The sequence below is a fragment of the Vipera ursinii genome (genome assembly GCF_947247035.1).
Source record: "Vipera ursinii genome assembly, chromosome: 8".
NCBI lineage: Eukaryota > Metazoa > Chordata > Lepidosauria > Squamata > Viperidae > Vipera > Vipera ursinii.
Window position 1 is genome coordinate 19,254,105 of NC_139519.1, and position 21,052 is coordinate 19,275,156.

The window sequence follows — 21,052 nt, forward strand, 5'->3', positions numbered from 1 at the left end:
GGCGTGCTGAGTTTTGCATGATGCCTCCACACCCACTTCTGTTCTGTCCCAGCCTACGTGAGTCCTTGTTCTGCTCACAAGGAGAAACCCCTCTTCCAAGAAACAGGCAGGAACCACAAGAGAAAAAACAACCCCTTTTATTCTCACAGACCTGAGTCAATGTCCAAGGCAAACAAACACCGTCCACAGAAACTCGATCCTCAACACGAACGGTGGCCATCAGCAACCAGCACCTCCCACACCTCCCCTTTTATAATTCAGCCAAGGCGTGGCTTCCTAATGCCTTCTCCTTTGCCTTTGGAGCCGCCCCATTGCATTCCTCTGTCCTACTCGCGTCTCTTGCCAGCGCTTTCATGCATCCTGGATTTGTCCCTACTGTTCTTCATCACTGTCCAACTCGGGCTCCCAGCACAGCTGTGTCTCAGCCTGAGTGTGAGTAGAGGGGCCCAGACTCCTTGTCTGACTTTAAGTCTTGGAGCTTCTCAGAGCCTTCCTCTGAGGCCCCTCCTCTTCATCTCATTCCTCAGACTCAGCTGCCGGATCCACTGGCTGGCGAGGAATCACAACAACCTCATGGAGTATCAGCAGAGAGGACAAGGATGGGTTATCTGTCTTGTTACTGAGCTTAAATAAAGCAGAAGGCAGTCTTGTGTCACCACAAATCTTTCAGGATATGCACTCGGCTCCTTAATTTCACAGAGGGAAGATGGGATCCTCAGTAAACCAGTAACTTACAGGACAGACAAGTCCATCTCTTCATGTACAGGGAGTCCTTGACTTACAATAGTTCATTTAGAGACCGTTCAAAGTTTCAAAAACACTGGAAAAAATGACTTAGCACCATTTTTCACACTTACGACCCCAGGGTCACATGATCAAAATTCAAACGCTTGGCAACTGACTCTTATTTATGATGGCTGATATGTCCCAGGAGGTCATGTGATCACCTTCTGCAACCTTCTGACAAGCAAAGTCAATAATAACCGTGCTATTAACAGCTGCAGTAGTTCACTTAAGCACTGTGGCAAATGTCGTAAAATGGGGCGAAACTCACTTAACAAGTGTCTCACTTAACAGCAGAAATTTTGGGCTCCATTGTGGCCTAATGCAAAACCCGCATGTCCCTAGCAATTTCTCATCCAAATACTAACCAGGCAAGATTCTGCTTAGTCCTTGAGCCGAAACAAAGTCAGCTTACCTGCTGAGCAAACTAAAAACGTCAACGTCTTTAAAGAATGATTTTACTACTGTATATGGAATGAGGAAGGCAGAAAGAACATTGCTTATAAAAAAGGGTGGATGCAGATTAGCGTTAATATAGGTATACTACTATGTCTGCAGGGAAAATAGGACACGAGCTTCCACAAAGTCACCTAGGGTTCTTTTTTTAAACAACATAATCATCAGGCTGTGTAAACACAGTCCAAATAATTGTGCAATAGCCATGTACACAGACCTGTAGTGTGGTGGTGGCAACTGCTGGATGACATCATGGATTTTCACCAGTCTTTCTTCGTCAGTTGCAGCAGATACAGCATCCTGGGGGGGGGGGGGGAGAAGAGATCACAAGTCTCAGCACAGCACATTTGTTTCTTTTTTCCTAAAGCCTTACAGAGGCATACCAATAAAAAAACATAATGCAGAGCAAAAATAAACGCCTCGCTAACTTTTTGTCTGTCCTAAATCACAGGATGTTATATGTTACTTTGGCATTCTGTACCAGTTCCAATACGCAGCAGTTTATAAGGCAGAGGTGTGCCACGTTGGCAACTCTGCTGACTGGGGAATTCTGGGACTTATTCAGTTATCTGGATCTCTTGGGACTTGAATTGAGATCTCTTAAATCCATGCTAACGCTGTCAACTAAACCTAGTTCCCAAGTGGAAACAATCAGCTGATTTCGCTGCAACTCTAAATAAGCTTAAAGCTTCTTTCCCCCCAGAGAAATGCTATCCCAAACTTCATGTTCCATAACGTACCGGAAGAACGAATGGATTCTCATATAAATACACAGCAACGATATACAGGGAATGTGCCAGTTATTTTAAATGTGATGCTGTTTCTCCAAATTATCCATAGAAAAAATGTTAAGGAATCTCTGAAACACTATTAAGGATACCCATACAGTAAGGGGGGGAAAAACAACAACAAACTTACTGAAAATTTCTCATAGAGCTGATAAGTGAGCAGAGGATTCGGGAGCTCCCGAAAGTAGAGCTTGCAGAGTGAACCCACACAGTGTATATCCTGAATATAGACATCTTTTGTCAAGTCAGGGATTTGTTCGGAGTCAAACTCGTGCCTGAAGATAGAGAAAAACGAAACGAGACGAGGGTGGTGGTGGTGGTGGGGAAAAGAATATGGTTTCGCCTTTAAGTAAGATGTAAACAGCAACTTAAAACATGCTGATTTTTTTTTGTCAAGCTACAGGGTTTTCTGACAAGCAGTTTCAATCATCTTATAGCCAATTAGTTTGCTCAAAAAAAAACTAGCTCTAAAGTGGATGAGGCAAGATAGGTGGCCCGTGTCAGAGTCACATTAAGCATTAAATGACAGGTTCCTATTTAGAGAACTTACCCATCTGTCAAACCTACAACGCAAAAGATGAGTGGGAGAAATGAAATAAGGTCAACAAAAGCCACCCCCAGGTCATATACAAGCCGAAGAAACCAGAACCTCGTGCAGAACTTATCCAAACTATTTTTTTTTAAAAAAAATTGCATCTACCAAAGTACAATGCTTGTACAACACCTGCAATCCTGTTGAATACTTTAAACAGCAGATAGTAGCTCCAGAACAATCAACCGCTTTCTATCCTGACTATGCACTTTGGTTTTTCAGACAGGAAAAAGACTCTTAAAATCCAAAAAGCAGCTATGGAGTGAAGGAGAGATAGAGTCTGTCTGCTTTTTTTAAGGAAAAAAAAAAAAGAAAAGGGCACCCAACAGAGAATGAAACTCACAAATAGTGCATACAAGCCTACCGTAGTTTTTGGATATTGGATGCAATCCCAGACAGACGGTATATTCCATCCACGATACCGTGTTTTTCAATGAATTCAGTGCAACTCTTGAGGACCTGGGGAACTTAAAAGTAAAAGTAAAAAGGGTTAGTGGACCATCAGATGACCATCCGTATCAGCAGATTTGTCCATGCAAGATTTATTGGATCACGAAACAGTTCTGCACAGGTAACAGTTTTCTTAAAACTCTTGCTTATCCCATTCATTTTTACATCCAAATTGAAATCAATACATTTCTAAAAGTGGCCTCAGATTAAGTTAAGTGCCACTGATCAGTGTTCATTATACTGCAGGGTTAAACTCCTAGCCTTTATTTAAACCCACTCCTCTCTACAAGTACTGAAATCCTGGCAACGTTCTATGATTTACCAACAACCACTGACTCAGAACTCATACAAATACAGACACTAGACACACACTGGTTTGATTTTAGTTTTATATGTTGTAGAAATCCAGATACTAGAATCTATCACCTTTAGACTGTAATGAACATTTAACCAACTGTGGTTTAGTCAAGAGTCCATGATTAAACAAACTTATGCTTAGCTGTGATATGTGATTCTACTTTCTCTACCATTTCATCCACAGCACTAAGCAGATGGAATATTTTCGCTAGGATAATGGCTAATTGATTATTATTCATCCATTGTCACCCAGTATGTTTTTCTTTCTTTCTAGGGATAAATAGAAACAGGCAGTATGGATGATGGTTTTAAACAAAGGCTAGGAGTTTAACCCTGCACGATTAATAATGTTGATGTTCCTGACTCCTACACTGTATTTTTGAGGCATATTGATGCTCAGGGACAAGATTACACATCCCATGGAGGACTGAAGCCTCCAGGTGACTGGAATGCTTTGCTTAACTTGTAAAGACAGCTAAATATTGCTATAGTACTGCTCCTGGATGTATTGTTTCTTGACTGGCTGCAGCTAGAAGATCCCAAGGTCTTTGGATAAAAATAAGAATATCAGCTTAGGAATGTTGGCCTTTAGTCCATTCACTCTTGACCTAGACAGTTTCAGATTATCAAACGAACAACAAGTTACTCTTAAGTTAATTATTAAAGTTTCTATATGTGTAAGGATATATATTTGAGTATATTAATCGGGGGGGGGGGGATAGAAAGAAGGTAAGCCACAGCTACAGTTTCCAGAAGACAACATTATATGAAGTTAATCTGTAACTGAAAAAGCAGCAACACAGATTAGGATCAATTGAAAACCAGTCAGCAGTAGGCACACATTAACATTCAAACTAACATACCAAACAATCCAACAGCAAACTGTTCAAAACAACCAATCCATATACTTTTATCCCTCAAAGGAGTAAGACAGATTTAATAGTGGACATCTTAAATACCACTTTAAGCTGGTATTTGCCGTGGTTAAAAAATAACAACCACTCACATTTAAAACCCTGGCAGGTACTCTGACTAAATAACTTTGAAAGATTCCTATGAGAGTTTAAAACCTATTTGTATGTAATCTGCCGATTCTCATAAATCGAGAACTGAGAAGAGATACTGAGTGGTTAGTTCTTAAAGCAAATCTGTACATAGCAGGTAGCACTGTCTCAGTGTACAATTACAATACTAGTTTTCCCAGGCAATTAGGCTCTTACTGAGCTGGAACATCCCAAAAATTATTAAAAGGAATGCTCAAGAAAAAGATGCAAAGGGGAGACCCAAAGAAGATGGAGAAGGAGGGGGAAAGAGAAAATCTCCTAAGCCCAACAGTGAAATTGCTCTGCTTATAATAGATCACGCCTGCTCTAAGCTCAAACCCAGTTTTGACAGCAAAATATTTTAAAAAGCATTTTAAATGCAACAAACCCTTTCCAAGGACAGATGTATTTTCCTTGATTATTTTAATCAAGTTAGTGTTGATGGGAGACAGGTTACTGGACACAACAGGCATTTGGCCAAATCCAGGAAGGCTTCTTTTGCAATTTCACTAGTTGACAAAAATCACTGCTTTTTACAAGTTTGCTTCTCTAAGCCATCACCTCAACATGTAGCAATTACACCTTTTTGAATTATGGATTCCAGACACAATGGTTTGTTACTGTTTTTGTCCTGAATTTACTGAATTTTATCTAGCATTTTTTAGAAAATAGTTCCTATGCTCCCTAGGAGCCCTTGTGAGGTATTAAAAGGTAAAGGTTCCCCCGCACATGCGTGCTAGTCGTTTCCGACTCTAGGGGCCGGTGCTCATCTCCCTTTCAAAGCCGAAGAGCCAGCGCTTGTCCGAGGACGTCTCCGTGGTCATGTGGCCGGCATGACTAGACGCCAAAGGTGCACGGAACACTGTTACCTTCCCACCGTAGTGGTCCCTATTTTTCTACTTGCATTTTTTACATGCTTTCGAACTGCTAGGTTGGCAGAATCTGGGACGAGTAACAGGCGCTCACTCTACTACGCGGCACTCGGGATTCGACCCACCAAACTGCCGACCTTCTGATCGACAAGCTCAGTGTCCTAACCCACTGAGCCACCGCGTCCCTTATTGTGAGGTATTAGGAACTACTAAAATGAGAAAACATGACAAGGACTACCCTGTCAAAATCGTAAGAATATATAACAATAAGTCATCTTCTCCTCTCCTCTCCCATCCTTCCATCCACTTTCCTCCCTTTTCAACTACTAAGTCTTCAATTTAAGACTTTTTCTTCCCTAATTCCTATTGAAATCAGTCCCCTAAATATTTGCCTCAAATGAGGCATAAGATTTCAAAACCAAGAAGAAAATGCCCCTCCAAAAACTATCATCTTATGTGTCTTTGCCAATGGTTTAATCTATTACTGAACATTTTAAAATAAAGGAGTAAGATGGAGTTAGAGAGATGCTGATGTATTCAATTTTAAAGAGCATGGCATCTGTCTTTCCCTCTTTAATTAACCCCATTCTCTTCTAGGAAGACGTTAGACCCTGCACAAAAACATCCAGAGGTTCTCAATGATCCCCATCAACACCGCTCCTACCTCTCTGAATTGCTTTATTGACACAAAGGATACGGAGAACAAGCTCAGTATGTTTTTCTTCACATCTGCCTCCTGGAGCTTTCCAGCCTTATAACAAACAGCATCACGGAGAACTGTTATATGTCATCATTAAATTTCAGGAGCACCCCCCACTGTGACATTTAACATCGAGGTAAAAGAGAAAACAACCTCCTCCCCCCCTAAAAAAAAGTGAAGAGGGGGGAGAAGTAACAGTTCTTCCAATGTGGTATATACCTCATTTGCCATTTTATTAAAGGGGGGGGGGGTTGAGAGAGAGAGAGAGAGGGACACAAAGTTGGCCAAACATTCAACAGCCCAATTTGTCCTCCAGATATTGGGAGGACAATTGAAGTACAATTCGTTAATTCTCTAGTCTCCCTGTCAAAATGGATAAGAGGGCCTCTTTTCACCATGCCACTGTGCCAGAGAATGGCTAATTCGAAAGCCTTTCATCGCATGAGGATACAATTAAAATCTTTCACATGAATTAACTACCCTGCTTACAATGAAGAAATCTACAGCATAAATGTAACTGCTTGCATGTGATTAAGCAAATGTACTTATTTCCTGATCAACAATAGTTAGTTGGACAGCAAGCGTTGAGTTCAACTCAGGGGTCCACTACCTTATGGTTCTTCCTATGTATCTGTGGATGATGGATGTAGGCAATTGCCAGTTTGTGACCTCAACCTCCTTGGATTTACACTGCATTCAGATCCAACGTTAGACTGACAGATTGGACTCGATATATTATATATTATGCTGAGGGATGTTGATATTAATGTGAATGGTATACTTGGGATACTAGTTTCATGACTCCTTTTAAAATGGACATGTGTCTTTTCAAATAAAATACCCGATGAGAAGAATTTCTCCATTTTTCATACAGCAATGTCCTAATTTCCCCCCTCTGATCCAACTGCCTTTCAGAATATTCTCAGACCTATGTATAAAACGTCTTTTGGAACAAAGTCCCTTCGCTGAAATATCTTTCTTTGAACCAACAAAACTAAGAACTAGTAAATTTGATCTCAATATAAGGCATTATTTCCAAAACAGTACGCTTCCTTATGTATTACTGACGATTATATAATCATCCTTCAATAATACTTCAAGGTTAGCTTGCAAATGCTAAAAGCACAATATTCATGAATTAGGAATTTTATCTCACAAGTATATGCTACTGCTGTTTTCAAGGCATGAGGTTTCCACCTTATTTAAAAGACATGAGTGCAGTGCTCAACTTTTAAAACCTGAAAAGGTCAGGAGGGGGGGGGAAAACAAGAGTGGGAGATGTAATATTTGTTGTAAAAACTATACTGCATGTTCCTTTTTGTATACAGGTGTATCTGTCAAGCCCAGAACAACTTCTGCCAGATGTCATCACTTGTCATGGGACGTCTCAGAAAATCAGCTACTGAGGGTACAACATTTCCGAATTATAGTAGATGAAACGGAATATTATGCTGAGGTTCCCCTGATATATTGGGATCTAAGATGCAGAATGAGATTTTGACTTTTGTGAATCGCTGATAAGGCTGAAACATCTTAGCTATTTATACATGAAATTGCAATTAACAATGCTTAATCAAACGAGAAGCTCTTTTCAGGCCTTTGGTTTCTAGGCAACCTGCCATCCATGTAGCCTAGAGACTTCCTGATTTGCAGGAACCTCGGTATATTTAACCACTATGAGGCTGTAGGAGAGGCTGTAGGATCCTGAGCACAATAAACATCTCCTGTTGAGAGATAAAGCGAGCAGTCTGTGTTTCCTCTTCCTAATGCCAAAATGACGACTCGACATTCTAGAAACAGAAGTGCATATTCAACTGTAAAAACTTAAGCAGCCCATCCTGTAAAAAAGTCCTGTCATTTCTGGTGGAATAAACACCACATGGAGGATTTCAGGATTTTCCTTCATTTCTGGACTTAAATCTGAACTGGTCCAAAGTGAAAACCTGTATTAAATAGCTACAATAGCTCCCTCCAAGTCTCCAACCAATCTTCCCGTGTCTCCCTAACCCTCGGCAACTCCACAGCTACCACTAAGCCAATCCTGCCCAACCTGTTTACTTTAAAAGCAGCTTCAGGGTTATCAAGGACATCTTAAAATAAATATCCAGGTGGTCAAAATCAATGGCAATAAGGAGCTGTGTGCCTAAATATCACAGACCAACGGAATTTAACCATACTTAACCCTTTCAAGATTTTATCCAACACTGCTGCTTAAGTTTGTAACCACTGTAACTGGTCTTAGTTTACTGCTTCATAATCCCAAATTCAATCCTGCTTTAAGAATTAATATGCTAAAAATGGCCTAAACTAGCCTAACAATAATTTGGGTAGTAACAAAAACACATTACAGCTTGTAATGTGTTTTTACAGGAGAAATGCTTTAAAATGTCTTGTTAAGGGCCCAACTGACAGTGATTACTTTGGTGATGTGTAGATTTTGACGCACAGATGGACTTTAGAGCTGGCAGTTAAGCAAGATTAATTCCAAGACAACAGGTTTTCTAAACTCAGACTGTCTGCCTTGAGTTGCTCAAGCCATTTTATGCTGCCTATTACAATTGCACCTCTATGAATCAGAAATCTTTGTTATTACTTATTCTTTACAAATCTCCAAAAATGAAGGTTAGAACAGGGCTATTTTTTTTTAAAAAAAAAACACCTTTTGGGGGGGGGGGTCATTACTGACCACATTTCTCGCCAAGCGTGAAACATTTCTGCTCTAAGGAAAAATACGACAATAAGGCAGTCCTTGACTTCCGACATTCATTTAGTGACAGTTCAAAATTACAACACCCTGCAAAAACCGGTATTCACACTTGTTGCAGCATCCACATGCTCATGGGATCAAAATTTGGGTGCTTAGCAATTGGTATGGATTGATGATGGACGCATTGTCCTGGGATCCGGAGATTGCCATTTGTCTCCTTTCCAGTCAGCTTCCAAAAGCAAAATCAATGGGGAAAGACAGATTTGCTTAATAACTATGTGTTAAGTGATTCACTTAACAACCATGGCAAACAGGTTGTAAAATTGGGCATGACTCACTTAATCATTGCCTTGGTTAACGAGGGAAATTCTAGTCTCAGTTATGGTGGCAAGTCAAGGTAAGTGGTAGGGGACTGAGAAAACCTGGCTTTCCTGTTTAAGTAGTAAGGATACAGCACAATGCCATCCTCTTGCCCTATGAAGACCAACTATTTCTATTCCTCAATTTTAGAACTAATGTAGAAAAGGAAAGTTATCACCATGGAAAACCATGAATTAGGCACTGTGATTGTATTTTTTTGTCCATGTGAAGGATTAGCTGTTTGTACTGAAACCAGTACCGTGTTGACACGAATTACAAGTACATGCTGAGGTCTCCTGCGTTGCTTGGACAACTGAAGGCAAAGTCATGGGTTATTCCTATTTTGTGATTTTTCGGTTCTTCAGAAAGAAAATAGTTGAACCTCCTGTTCAGACTTAATATTGTACAATCCAGGGGTAGAGATGGTCCACTGGGTGCTAAGTTGCTTCAACTGGCAGGAAGAGCCAAATAAAAGTGATTAAAGCTCCTTTCCTTATTGTTAGGTCCAAGGTGAACTACAGGAAGAAACCTACTCTCTTAAGTCAGCCAAAACACTTCTGTTGCTTTCCATAGCTGTCACAACTGCAGGTGTTCATCCAATCAAACACTTAATGTACCTGTGGAATGCACGCAGGCTCTGAGCCAAAAGAAAGGCATGAGGAATTTAAAACCCGTCTTAGTGCCTCCTGGGGGATTATATAATTAAGCAAAAATGATTTGTGTTAATTGCATAAGCCTTAAATCTAGGGTGAATTCCCCGAGATGAAATGTCCACGGGATGAAATAAAGTCTAAGTATGGAAGAAGGCAAGAAACAACAAAGAGTAACAGTATCATTAAGACATCTTAAGGACACACCTTAAGGAACAACTCAAAGACTAGTTTGTCTGACCTCTGTTTCTTCTCCAAGATTTAATTCACTACCACTGGAGTAGCACATACTCAGAGCAATGTTTTGGTAAAGTCTGACTTGAGAACATGGAATAGCCATAGATTACTAGACAACAGCAATAGCATTTAGGCTTATATACCGCCCCATAGCACTTTACAGCATTCTCTGGGCAGTTTACAATAGCAACCAACAATCTGGGTCCTCATTTCAGAAGGATGGAAGGCTGAGTCCATCAATCTGTCAGGATCGAACTTCAGGCTGTGGGCAAAGTTTGCCTGCAATAATGTACTTTAGCCCCTGTGCCACCAGACAATTACCCAACTTTAAATAAAATTGATATTCCAAGCATATGACACTCAGTTATATATAAGGAATGTTATAGAGCAGGGGTCTTCAAACTTGGCCCTTTTATGACTCGTGGACTTCAACTCCCAGAATTCCTCAGCTGGCATGCCCTGGCTGAGGAATTCTGGGAGTTGAAGTCCACGAGTCATAAAACGGCCAAGTTTGAAGACCCCTGTTATAGAGGACCACTCTGCTCCTTCTTTCCCTGAGGTGAATAACCATTATTCTAAGTCAGGCTGCTGAATAACAAATTGCACATGATGCTGTAATTCTATCATGGGGACCAAGGATTCTTTCACAGCATAGCAATATGAATAACTTTTCAGTTCCTCTTACTCCTTTAACTAAGTTTGTCTGTAGTTCCAGATTCCTTATTCATACAAATGCCCAAGTACACTGGAACTCAATTATTGCTGTATATTTATATATCTGTTTGCTTGCTAACTCTGTATGCCCATCTCATGTTTGTGTATGCCATGTATGAAGGCCTTTACCTTAAAGCATAAGCCGGAAGGTGTAATAACATGCATTCTGACACCTGATGAACCAAACTGCTTAGGGTATTATTTATGTCAATATACTTTTTTTCCCAGTAATGGCAAAACTTAAAAGATTGGGGGGTGGGGGGGTGGGAGAGGACAGGACGGGAGAGTTTAATTAAAGACACTGAAATCATCTATTGAACTAGTTTGTTTGGTGTGTGTGTGTTTTAATATCTGTAGCTTCTGAAAAAAATTTAAAGACCTGGTTCTTTTCTAAGCAAACACTATAAAAATAGCAAAAGACCTCTGTCTGATCTCAAAATACAAAATTACAAGCAGAATGGATTCATTATACAATATACACAATTGGGGTGTTAGATGAAAGTCTACATGTAATAATTTAAGTATTTCAGAGATGATCTACCAGCTGAAAGAAATCTTAGACATGTAGGCTTCTACCTAATTATGTATATGCAAAGTTTCACTCGAGCAAGAATATACCATTTGTCCCCTCCGCCAGTCATTCCCACTCCTCTTGGTTAAATGGGCAGGCCAGAAGAAATTTTCCATCAGACAGCTGAAGCACTAATTGGACATCACTCTATGCCAGGGGTCTTCAAACTTGGCCCTTTTATGACTTGTGGACTTCAACTCCCAGAATTCCTCAGCCAGCGTGCCTGGCTGAGGAATTCTGGGAGTTGAAGTCCACATGTCATAAAAGGGCCAGGTTTGAAGACCCCTGCTCTATGCCATAAGTTCTTTAAATATCAAGATGTAGATTGAAGTACTGGAGATAAAATATTCTAATGCTCATGTAGAATTCATTGTAATTAAACCCAAGTTTCTTTCAGAAGTGATGCTGTGGTGGTTCTTTTAAACAAACCATGTCTTTTTTTTTTCTTACCATCGTGGCCAGAGTTGAGAAGATGTTCTCCAAGATCACAGCCAAACACCCTCTCCTTTAAGATCCCACGCTGTTTCAGTTTCTGCTTTGTTGGTCGAGACTTCATGAATGTACGTAAGAAAGTAATAAGCTTGCCGTGTTTTTTGGACACTGTCAGATTGAAACAGAAAACTCATTTTAGGGGAAGATAATTGCAAAGATATTTTATTAATATGGGTCTAGTCAATAAGAATCAACCTTGTTGCTCCACCAGCAGTTTAAAGCAACCTTCTCTTTTTCCTTTTCCCACTATCTTAAAAATAACTGATTGAAGTGAAGCAGAATCCGTAACAAGAGATGTATTTAAAATAAAGCACTCAGAGTAGCTTAATTCCATATACTTGTAAGACAATAGGACAGGATACGTTACAGGAAAGGAAAGACAGCATAAAAACAGGTGATGCAGCTCCATATTTTGTTCCATAATTTCCAATCTACTTTCAGAAATCCAGAGCTAAACAGTAGGTTAACCATTCACGAAGGGAAATGACATGCTCCATGCCTCTATGTTCAGTTATACCACAGTTCAACGGCCAGCCTAAGGATTGATATTGTTCCCCAGCCTGCGTTCAAATCCATTTTTCCCCAACAGGATAAAAATTCTTTCAGCCTCTTCATAAAAACCACAAGCATTTAACTTTGGAGATGAATTAAAGGGCTTTTAAGGTTCTACCATGCTGCTCACTTTATTTATTCATTTATGGTGCTCCCATAATGAAAGACTCAACAAAAAATGAATCCTGGCCATTTACACTACTTACATGAGTGATGGATAGCAATTGATGGCTACATTTGCATAATCCATTTACCAATTAAACAAACTATTAAGTCTGTAATTTCTTGGGTTTGCATGACACATTGAATACACAAGAGTTCCCACAACAGATGAATACACAAGAGTTGCCACAACTCCAAACTAAAATGGGTTGACTAGTTTGTGCAAACACAGCCAGTATGTTTGATTTGCTTTTTGCTTGGTTGTTAGCACTGATAAGTTCTTAAAATCTTTGGTATTTTCAAGATATACAATTAGATCATTCAAACTTAAGTTCAGGCACCCAATGACTGGTTAGAGCCAGGTGACAATACAGCTCTCCCATCTTTGTACTCAGTCGTTGGTTGAATGGCCATCCTTTAATGATACGGAATATACAAACACACATACGTGTATATCCTACATACTCTCTTTCAGTTGGTATGTTTATACTGTAGGGAATTTGAGAAAGTTGTATATTACATCTAGTTATTTTTTAATTAGTGCTCAGCTGTTATAACATTTTATTACTAAGTGATTCACTTGTTTTGATTTTTTTATTTCTGTATTCATCTTGATAGGATTTTGATGAGATATGCCTTCCCTTTTAAGGAAATATGAAGCGCAAACTTCAATGGGAAATCAGAAAATAATCTCATAACTTTGATGTTGATATTGGAAAAAACCCATTATTTTGGACAGCTGTTGTTTTATTTCCACTACAACGATAAAATAGCCAGCAAAGAGAGTAATATATGGAAAATTGCTCCTGGTATCAGAAATCAATAGGAAGAAACTCAAGAACTCAAGAGCATTTGCTATTTCTTCAGGATTATTAATTGCATGGTATGAGTAGGATCTTTAAAAGCATAAGCCTTGAGTATTCACACACCAAATACAGTGGTATCTTGGTACTCAACTTCTTTGAGACTCATCAAGTTTGGTATTCAATGTATTTTGATGTGAAAATGTTGTCCCGGTACTCAATTGTTTGTTTGGTACTCAACATACAAGCTAGAACTTGTCAGTGTCAGCTGTCTTGTGACTCAGTATATTATTTCTTATGGGAAAAATCTGTTTGGTGCTCATTGTGCCTCCCAGAACCAATTAATGATGAGTACCAAGGTACCACTGTATCCTCATAATCCACAAGTATGCAAGTAATATATGGCACAAAATGAGGGGGTGGGAAACATTTTAAAAGCAACTGGCAATGAAAGAGACTGACTGCCTTTGTTTGGAAGCAAATCTCTAAGGATAATTTATTGAAATAAAAGCCAAAATACATAGCAAATTGTCAAAGGAATGCCTATGTCTCCAACTTTTTAGTATCAGGAAATTATCAAGGGCTCAACTGTGTAGTAGTATGAGCAGTTAGGTTACTTGAGTTTGTGCTCCTTCAAGGCAAAAAGGAATAAGTCACTGTCTCTTTTGAAATAGGTTGTTGTGGCAATCAAACTATAGCAGAGTTTGTTTGAAGTGAGGAAAGCATCCTGAATTAATTTCAAAGTAATTACACAGTGTGTTATTTTACATAACTAAACCCTGGGTGAAGACATAGGCAATTCCGAGGCAAAGACGCTTATATTAGGTAACAGGGTGGTTCATCAGATTTTCAATTTGTTAGAGGGGAAAAAATCACAATCATGCAAACGTTTGTGAAAAGTGCCACTGATAGTACACAATGACAGTGTAAACTTAAGGGAAGTGGTTGATGACTTTCCTTCCCTATTCAGGATAAAGTTCAAGTTATTAGCACTTCCCCTAATTCCTTATTTTTAATCAGCTAACATTTTTAACATCTCAGCATCAGCTAGTACCACAGTAGATATTATTATTATGGCAACGCTGAAAGAGGAATTTGGGGCGAACATGACAGCCTTTGTTAAAATGCCAACGTTCTTACAGAAATACTTTTGGAGAATAAAAATACACCATTACACAGAGAAAAGGAATGTGGGTGAAATTCAGCTCTCCTTGTTTGATGGGGAATAAGCTTCTCTCTGTACTTTTTGCTGATATTCGTTTTGAAACATCACAAAAAAATTCAAATTTGATCACACTCTCTGGTTTGATGACTACATTTCGTTGAATGACTCTAGCTCAGTATGGTGGTTTGCTGAGAGCTCACTTTCCTGATCTTGATTTACAGACCAGGATATCTGCAGGGTGTAGTCAAAAAATGTTAAAATTGGTGGCCACCACAATGCAATTGAAGCTCATCCATTCTTTATTTGCGTCCTTGCAGACATCGCTGGAAGGAACAGAACTGACATGATAATTTCATTCTTGGCGCTGGATGAGAGAATGAGGATGTAGCTTTTTTTCCCTCTCTTTGAACTTGCTATTTAATCTCACTAATTGCATGGAGAAATGAAAGATTATTAATAGAACTGTCCAAGAGAATAATCTGACAACCTACGAGAAAGCTCAAAATTAACTACAGTTTAATAATAATGCTTTAAAAAAAACCTCTGAGGGGTTTATTATTATATATTTTCTTAAACTAGGGGATTGTATTCAATTTAAACTGTAGCTTAAACAAACCAAGGCAAGAAACAACTGTTTCAATCAGAGTCTGGATGTTAAACCAGGTCTAAAGGACACAACTATAAAGTTACTGTACTACGTTAGTTTTAAAGACTTGCAGTAAATGTGGCAAGGAAGGTAGTATTTTCAATTAGTGTAACTAAGAATTTCACTTCACTGTTTACCACGCTGAACCTTTATCAAAGGAATGGTCTAAAGAAAAATACACTTAGAATTTTATAACAGTGGAGCACAACAGGCTTCAAGGACAAAAGAACCTTGCTAATTAGAATCATGACTGTATTCTTTGAGAATTGGCTGCAGGGACTCCCTTTACTCTAGATGTTTTATGACCATGGCAAAGGCAGAACAAACAGAAAGAATGAAAGTTCGGTCTAGTATTTTTAATTATTTCTTCTTCTGGTGGTGTTTCTTCATTCTTCCAGTATTGTGCAAATATAATTCTTGCCACTAGACTGGGCGGAAATGGACAGACTTACTTTAAGGTTGAAAGAAACAGAAGAAACAGAACATTTTCAAACTTGGGACCTATTTTATCAGTGGTTAGAGAAAAGATTTAGGGATTAGGAATTTAATTTGTATTAGTGAATAAAATACTCAGACAACACGTTCTGTTGAATGATTACGATTGAATTCTGTTAACAAAAATTAATTAATAAAACTTTATAATAATTAAAAAAAGCATGCATGTAGGTTCGTCCATTCCTTCAGAAGGGGCATTCGGGGGGGGAATGTTGTGTTATGTTTTTCTTAGAATTAAACTTCAGCCTATTCACTCTACGGAAGCTAAAAATTAGGAGGAGTCTAGTGGCACATTTTGTGACTAACGTTTTATTGAAAGGCACATCCTTGTGTGAACTGCCTTTAATGCCTTACAATAAAATTAGTCAGAAAAAAGGGCTACCGGACTCCTGGCAAGTTTTCAGAACTTACAGGATACAATTTGCAACTAAGAGTAGGTGCGGCCTCATGGTTTTTCTATCCTGAGTTCAAAATCCTATGCAAAGGACTTTGTCATCGATAACAAACTGTGTAACTGTAACTGTCGTAGCTTTATAAGTGACCATTTCTGTTTCAAGGTTTTACTTACAACTCATTGAAATATGCCCTGCCCAAATTAGTTTCGGGAAGAAAATAAAAGCAGGCTACTCTTGCCTATTATTAAGCCTAGATATTTGAATTTGAATTCAAATATGTAAGATATGTCTTACATTTTAGTCTGATGAATTCATAACGCCTTCTACAGGGTAAAAAAAGACTGATATGAGTTACTTGGTATTAGCAAATAAATTAGACCTGTATGAGATGACTTGGAATTACTGCAGTTATTATTGGATGAAGACCCAGAGAAGGTGAGCAAGACAAGGACAATGAAGCAAAGCATCCATTTCGGTTTAAGAAGCAAGGGGCCTGTGGTTGTTAGCCGAATCTCTGCTGAATAAAAGCATCTTTTTGAAAGGCTTCACAATCTTTAAATATTCAAGCTATGCACTCTTACACCCAAGATCTGCCAGTTGAGGAGCTGTTAGATTATGCCAGCAGCAGAACATAAGGCACAGCTCCGTCACTCAAAATAAGCCAGCTTTAATTTGCAGATTTCAATTGCTAGTGCATCTGTTATGTATGACGGCACATTCCCACCAACTCAGTAGCCAAATTAAGAAAGTCGATCTGTGCTGGCCAGGGAAGGAACAGATTTCCATCGAATTCCATGCTAGTCAGACTTTGAATACAAGCACAAACGTAAGACTCCAAGACCAAATCAATTCCACCTGAGAGTTCTGAAGGATTCGTTTTAGAGCCTCTTTCTCTTGACCTCTGAAAAATCAAACAGGATAAGCTAGAGGATGGAAGAAAGGGAAATGAAGTTCCCATCTTTAAAAAGAGCAAAATTATTGGTAGCTGTATCACAGAAGTAACTGGCCGCTAGAATGCAGAATCACTCTGTCTGGCTGTACAATATCTGTCAAAAATCACATTCACACATTTTTCGCCTTGAAGACAGTTGTGCCTTTATGGTTAGCTCATGAGTTCCCATGACAATATAGCAAGCATTTGTAAATTAAAGTTATGCACATCATAGCAAATTGTGGCTTGTAGAAATGCATGCAAACAGTGCATCTCCTGCATTCCAGATGGTGACGGGTAGATAATACAGAATTTTCTATGAGCACGGAGAATGACCCACATTTTCAATTCATTATCAGCATGTTGGTTGAATTTCCTATGAATGATGCTGTTCCCTTTTGCTGTGAGGAAATTGTTGTATTATGGGCAATCAACTAAATTATATGTGACTGCATCACTTTAAGTAGATAACGGTAGTTTGATAACAAAACTGAAGTAGCAAAAGAAAAAAGAATTCAAAATATTATTTATCTAATAACTATTATTTAATCTGTACAAGGACTACAGAAATTTAAACCAGTAATTTTAAATTTAAACCAGTATTATTCTAACACAATAAAGAAGTCTGAATTCTAAGAGTGATGCACATTATTCCACTTAGATGTGTGCATGTGTACAACTATTTTTTTTAAAAAAAAAACTACTGCAAAATTGTTCTGCTTTTAGTTGGAATGACATTGAGGAATCAATGCAAGAAACTAACATCCCAGTATCATGAACCTTGCAAATACTGATTCAGTCTGGCTTTTGAGTTAAGAGCTAAAAAGCTAATTTTTTGTTATAATTAAGTTAATTAATGTGAGACAGACTAACTACTTAGCAGTGAATAATTTCATTATAAAATGCCTGCCTGTCCACACATGTGTATCATCTTGTATCATGCAGTCCAAATTGATGTCCTACAAGATAATTTAAGTGATACATAAGAAATCATGTCACTTTTAATGTACTAATAGGATCGCAATTACATAACTGCCAAAACCAAAGATGAACGTGTTTGTCTATCAAGGTAGAAAACATAGAAACTAGATTTAGTTCAACATGTTTATAAAACTTGTTTCTGTGTACAATACTCATCTTTGTTTTGAGGAGGACATTAATGCAGTTACAGTCATGATTGAGAAATGTGAGTATGTAATTATTTGGCAATAAGCAGGTTTTCTTCTTCTCTTGCTTTATGTACATATTGTATACATAATATATATGAGAGAGTATACAAACTAACATCTCAAGGAGCAGCATTAAACAATTCAAATCTTTGCAAGAATAAAATTATTGGCATTTGGAATCAGGTGTTTTTTTAAAAAAAAAACTTGATCTCACCCTAAAAAAACCCTGTTCGGATAATTGAAAAAAGGCCAGAATTAAAGATAGGTTAACCTTTTTATATTTTGTTTGTTTGTTTGTTTGGGGGGGGGGGGGGGGAAAGATGTACATTAAAGCCAAAAAAATTTCAGTTGACACTACTACCGGGAAACAAGGCTACTTAAATCTCTAGGAGCAACTGGCTGCTCTGGATTTTGCACAAAATTAATTTTTCAATATTCTTTTGCTCAAATAAGCACTATTTAAGACCTCTGGTGTAGATTTATTGGTTCCAATCTTCACTTTTTCTCTAGAAATTGCAACATTTCACATTCAAGGTTGCACCCTCTACCTTGTGACTGAGCATGGTGAGCTATTTTAGATAGCAGCATGGCACTATTAATTTTTAAACAAAGAAAACTGATGTAATCCAATTTATATTAGCTTACATTACCATTTTAAAGTCCAATAAAATACAGAGTTTGGATTACTGCAGTGTCTGAATATTGATACTATCTCAGAATATGTGTATCACTTCTTGGGTAAATGAAAAATCAGCCAAGACATTCTCAATTTTCTCACACATAAAACTATAAAAAAAGGAAACAGTGGATGGGGGGGGGAGGACAAAAAATAAGCAACATTAATCAAGCCCTCTTGCTCTGTTATTCCATAGCCTGATCAACTAATATTCCATATGGAACTAATTCTAGTATCTTTAACATCTTCTTGTAAAGTTGTGTTGCTCAATAGCTGATGAAGCAGTTTTTTCCAGCATTTTGGAAAACAACACTTTTAAGTTGCTCTGAACCTTGTTTCAATAATGCAGTAATGTTCATTACAAATATACATTGATCCTACAAGGGTCAATGAATTTAAAGATTGATAATAAAAGGCATATACTGTTAAAACAGCCTCTACTCTCCTATATCTCTAAACACAGAACGGCCTTCCAAGAGCCGAGGGGAAGATTGCTATCCAAACCTATCTGTCTAAGGAGTTACCTTATTAAACATAAACTAAACAGATAACTCCATACGTTAAACTAAAATCAAGTACATAATTGCTTTAGAGATAAATAAAAATTGTTTTTAAGGATGAAACCTTTTCATCTGTTTTAATCAAATCAGCTACAGTCACATTTTCGATCTGTGTAGCTTGAGTATAGTATCACTTAAGCTTAGTATATTTCACGTTTCCTCAGAAAAGCTAATGGTACCATACATTTTAAACACCTATTTTATCTTCACAATCACCCTGTCAGATGGACCAGATGGGAAGTTAATGACTTGCTCAAATAAAGGAAAACAAAAATGTTCAAAAAAATGTCATGGCCAAGTTGGGTTTTTACTCTAGGTGTTGATCTTGCTTCAGCACCACACGGACCAGTTCACTCTAAAAGGCAGCACCTGGCCAATCGTGTTTGGGCTTGGAAGCTAAGCCAGGTCAGACTTGTTGGTACTTGAGTGGAGAGAGCCAGGGAAGTCCAAGGCTGTAGGTAACATCAAAAATATCCTGGAAGACAATGATGGCAAACTATTTATATACTGTTGCCAAAGGGGGGGGGAAACTCTCCATGGTTGTGTCCATGCAGTCAGCAAGAACATTTTATGTTTCCTAAAACAGAGATCCCCAACCTTTTGGGCACCTGGGACTGGTTCGGTGGAGAAAGGTTTTTCCGTGGAACGGAGAGTGTGTGGTTTGTGTGCTGCCTGCATCCCACGGATGGGGCTTTGCTTGTTTGTGCGGACCGGTTGCTGGCATGCCGCAGCCCAGTACCTGGAGGCTGGGGACCCCTGTCCTAAAAAGAACAGGAAACCACACTCAACCTCCACTGAAGTCTCTGAAAGGTCTTATTCTCCACAGATCTAGAAGCAGGAAATTAAGAGAAATCCTGCTAGATCTCATCAAGAGTCCACTTCATTTCCCCTGCCCCCCCACCCCCAAATTTAACATACTTCAGGTAGATAGGATTAAGACTCAGGATTTTTCATGAACTGCCTGAGCAAAATCTTTGCGCAAGACACTGGACTTTATATTTCTTTTTTATAAACTCAAGTGTGATGCCATGGTTAGGTCAGGGCTTGGATGGAGAACTTTGCAGTCAGATTAAATGTATCTAGGTTCTTCCCACCATTAGAATTCTCCTAGTGTACTAAACAAAAACATATTAGAGATGCAGCATCTGTTTCCATGGCAACTTCAATGTTATAAAGTTGTCAATTCTTGACAGAATTTCAACAAATTTAGCAAAGGAAACCCTATTCGCTGTTTTCCTATATATTGCCTCTGCATAATTTGCTCATTTCCCCCCCCCCCAAAAAAAAAACAACCCACCAGAAATCAAACAAATACATCTGAGATTTTTATGTATCTCACTTAAGAATGTTTCAGGAAACGAATGGGGAGAAAAAGAACTCACTTTTTTAGAAAATATTTTTCAAGCAGTATACCACTGATCTGAAATAAGGCTGTTTTTTTTTTAATCATGTTAAGGTATCCCCTGCAGGATGTATTTCCAGTAATTACTAGAAATATCTAGCAGTGACCTCTACTTCATGTGATGTTTAAGATTCTTGCTGACACTGCATGAAAACCATCTACACACTCATTTTTATCCAGCAACCCTCACAGGAAATGTTGAGATGCTAATAGACTCACTGTTAAAAAAAACAAAAAAAACAATGGATCCTTTTTTAAATAGGCAAGAACGGCTCAAACCTTTACATTTAAATTTAAAAAGCAATTTATCAGAACAATAGATTT

The 21,052-nt window shown here is 38.4% G+C and overlaps 1 protein-coding gene across 5 annotated transcripts in view; it reads right to left on the minus strand.

The window, feature by feature from the left end:
• ARHGAP32 (Rho GTPase activating protein 32) overlaps positions 1-21,052 on the minus strand; it is a gene marked incomplete at its 5' end in the record, with an annotated part of 92,823 nt that overhangs the window by 18,066 nt on the left and 53,705 nt on the right. For all 5 annotated transcript variants that reach the window (XR_014493198.1, XM_083368661.1, XM_083368660.1 and 2 more), the window contains 4 exons: positions 1,457-1,539; positions 2,158-2,302; positions 2,984-3,086; positions 11,731-11,880. Coding sequence is in view for 4 of the 5 variants with exons in the window: in XM_083368661.1 (XP_083224787.1) it covers positions 1,457-1,539; positions 2,158-2,302; positions 2,984-3,086; positions 11,731-11,880 (481 nt within the window). The remainder of the gene's footprint in view (positions 1-1,456; positions 1,540-2,157; positions 2,303-2,983; positions 3,087-11,730; positions 11,881-21,052) is intronic.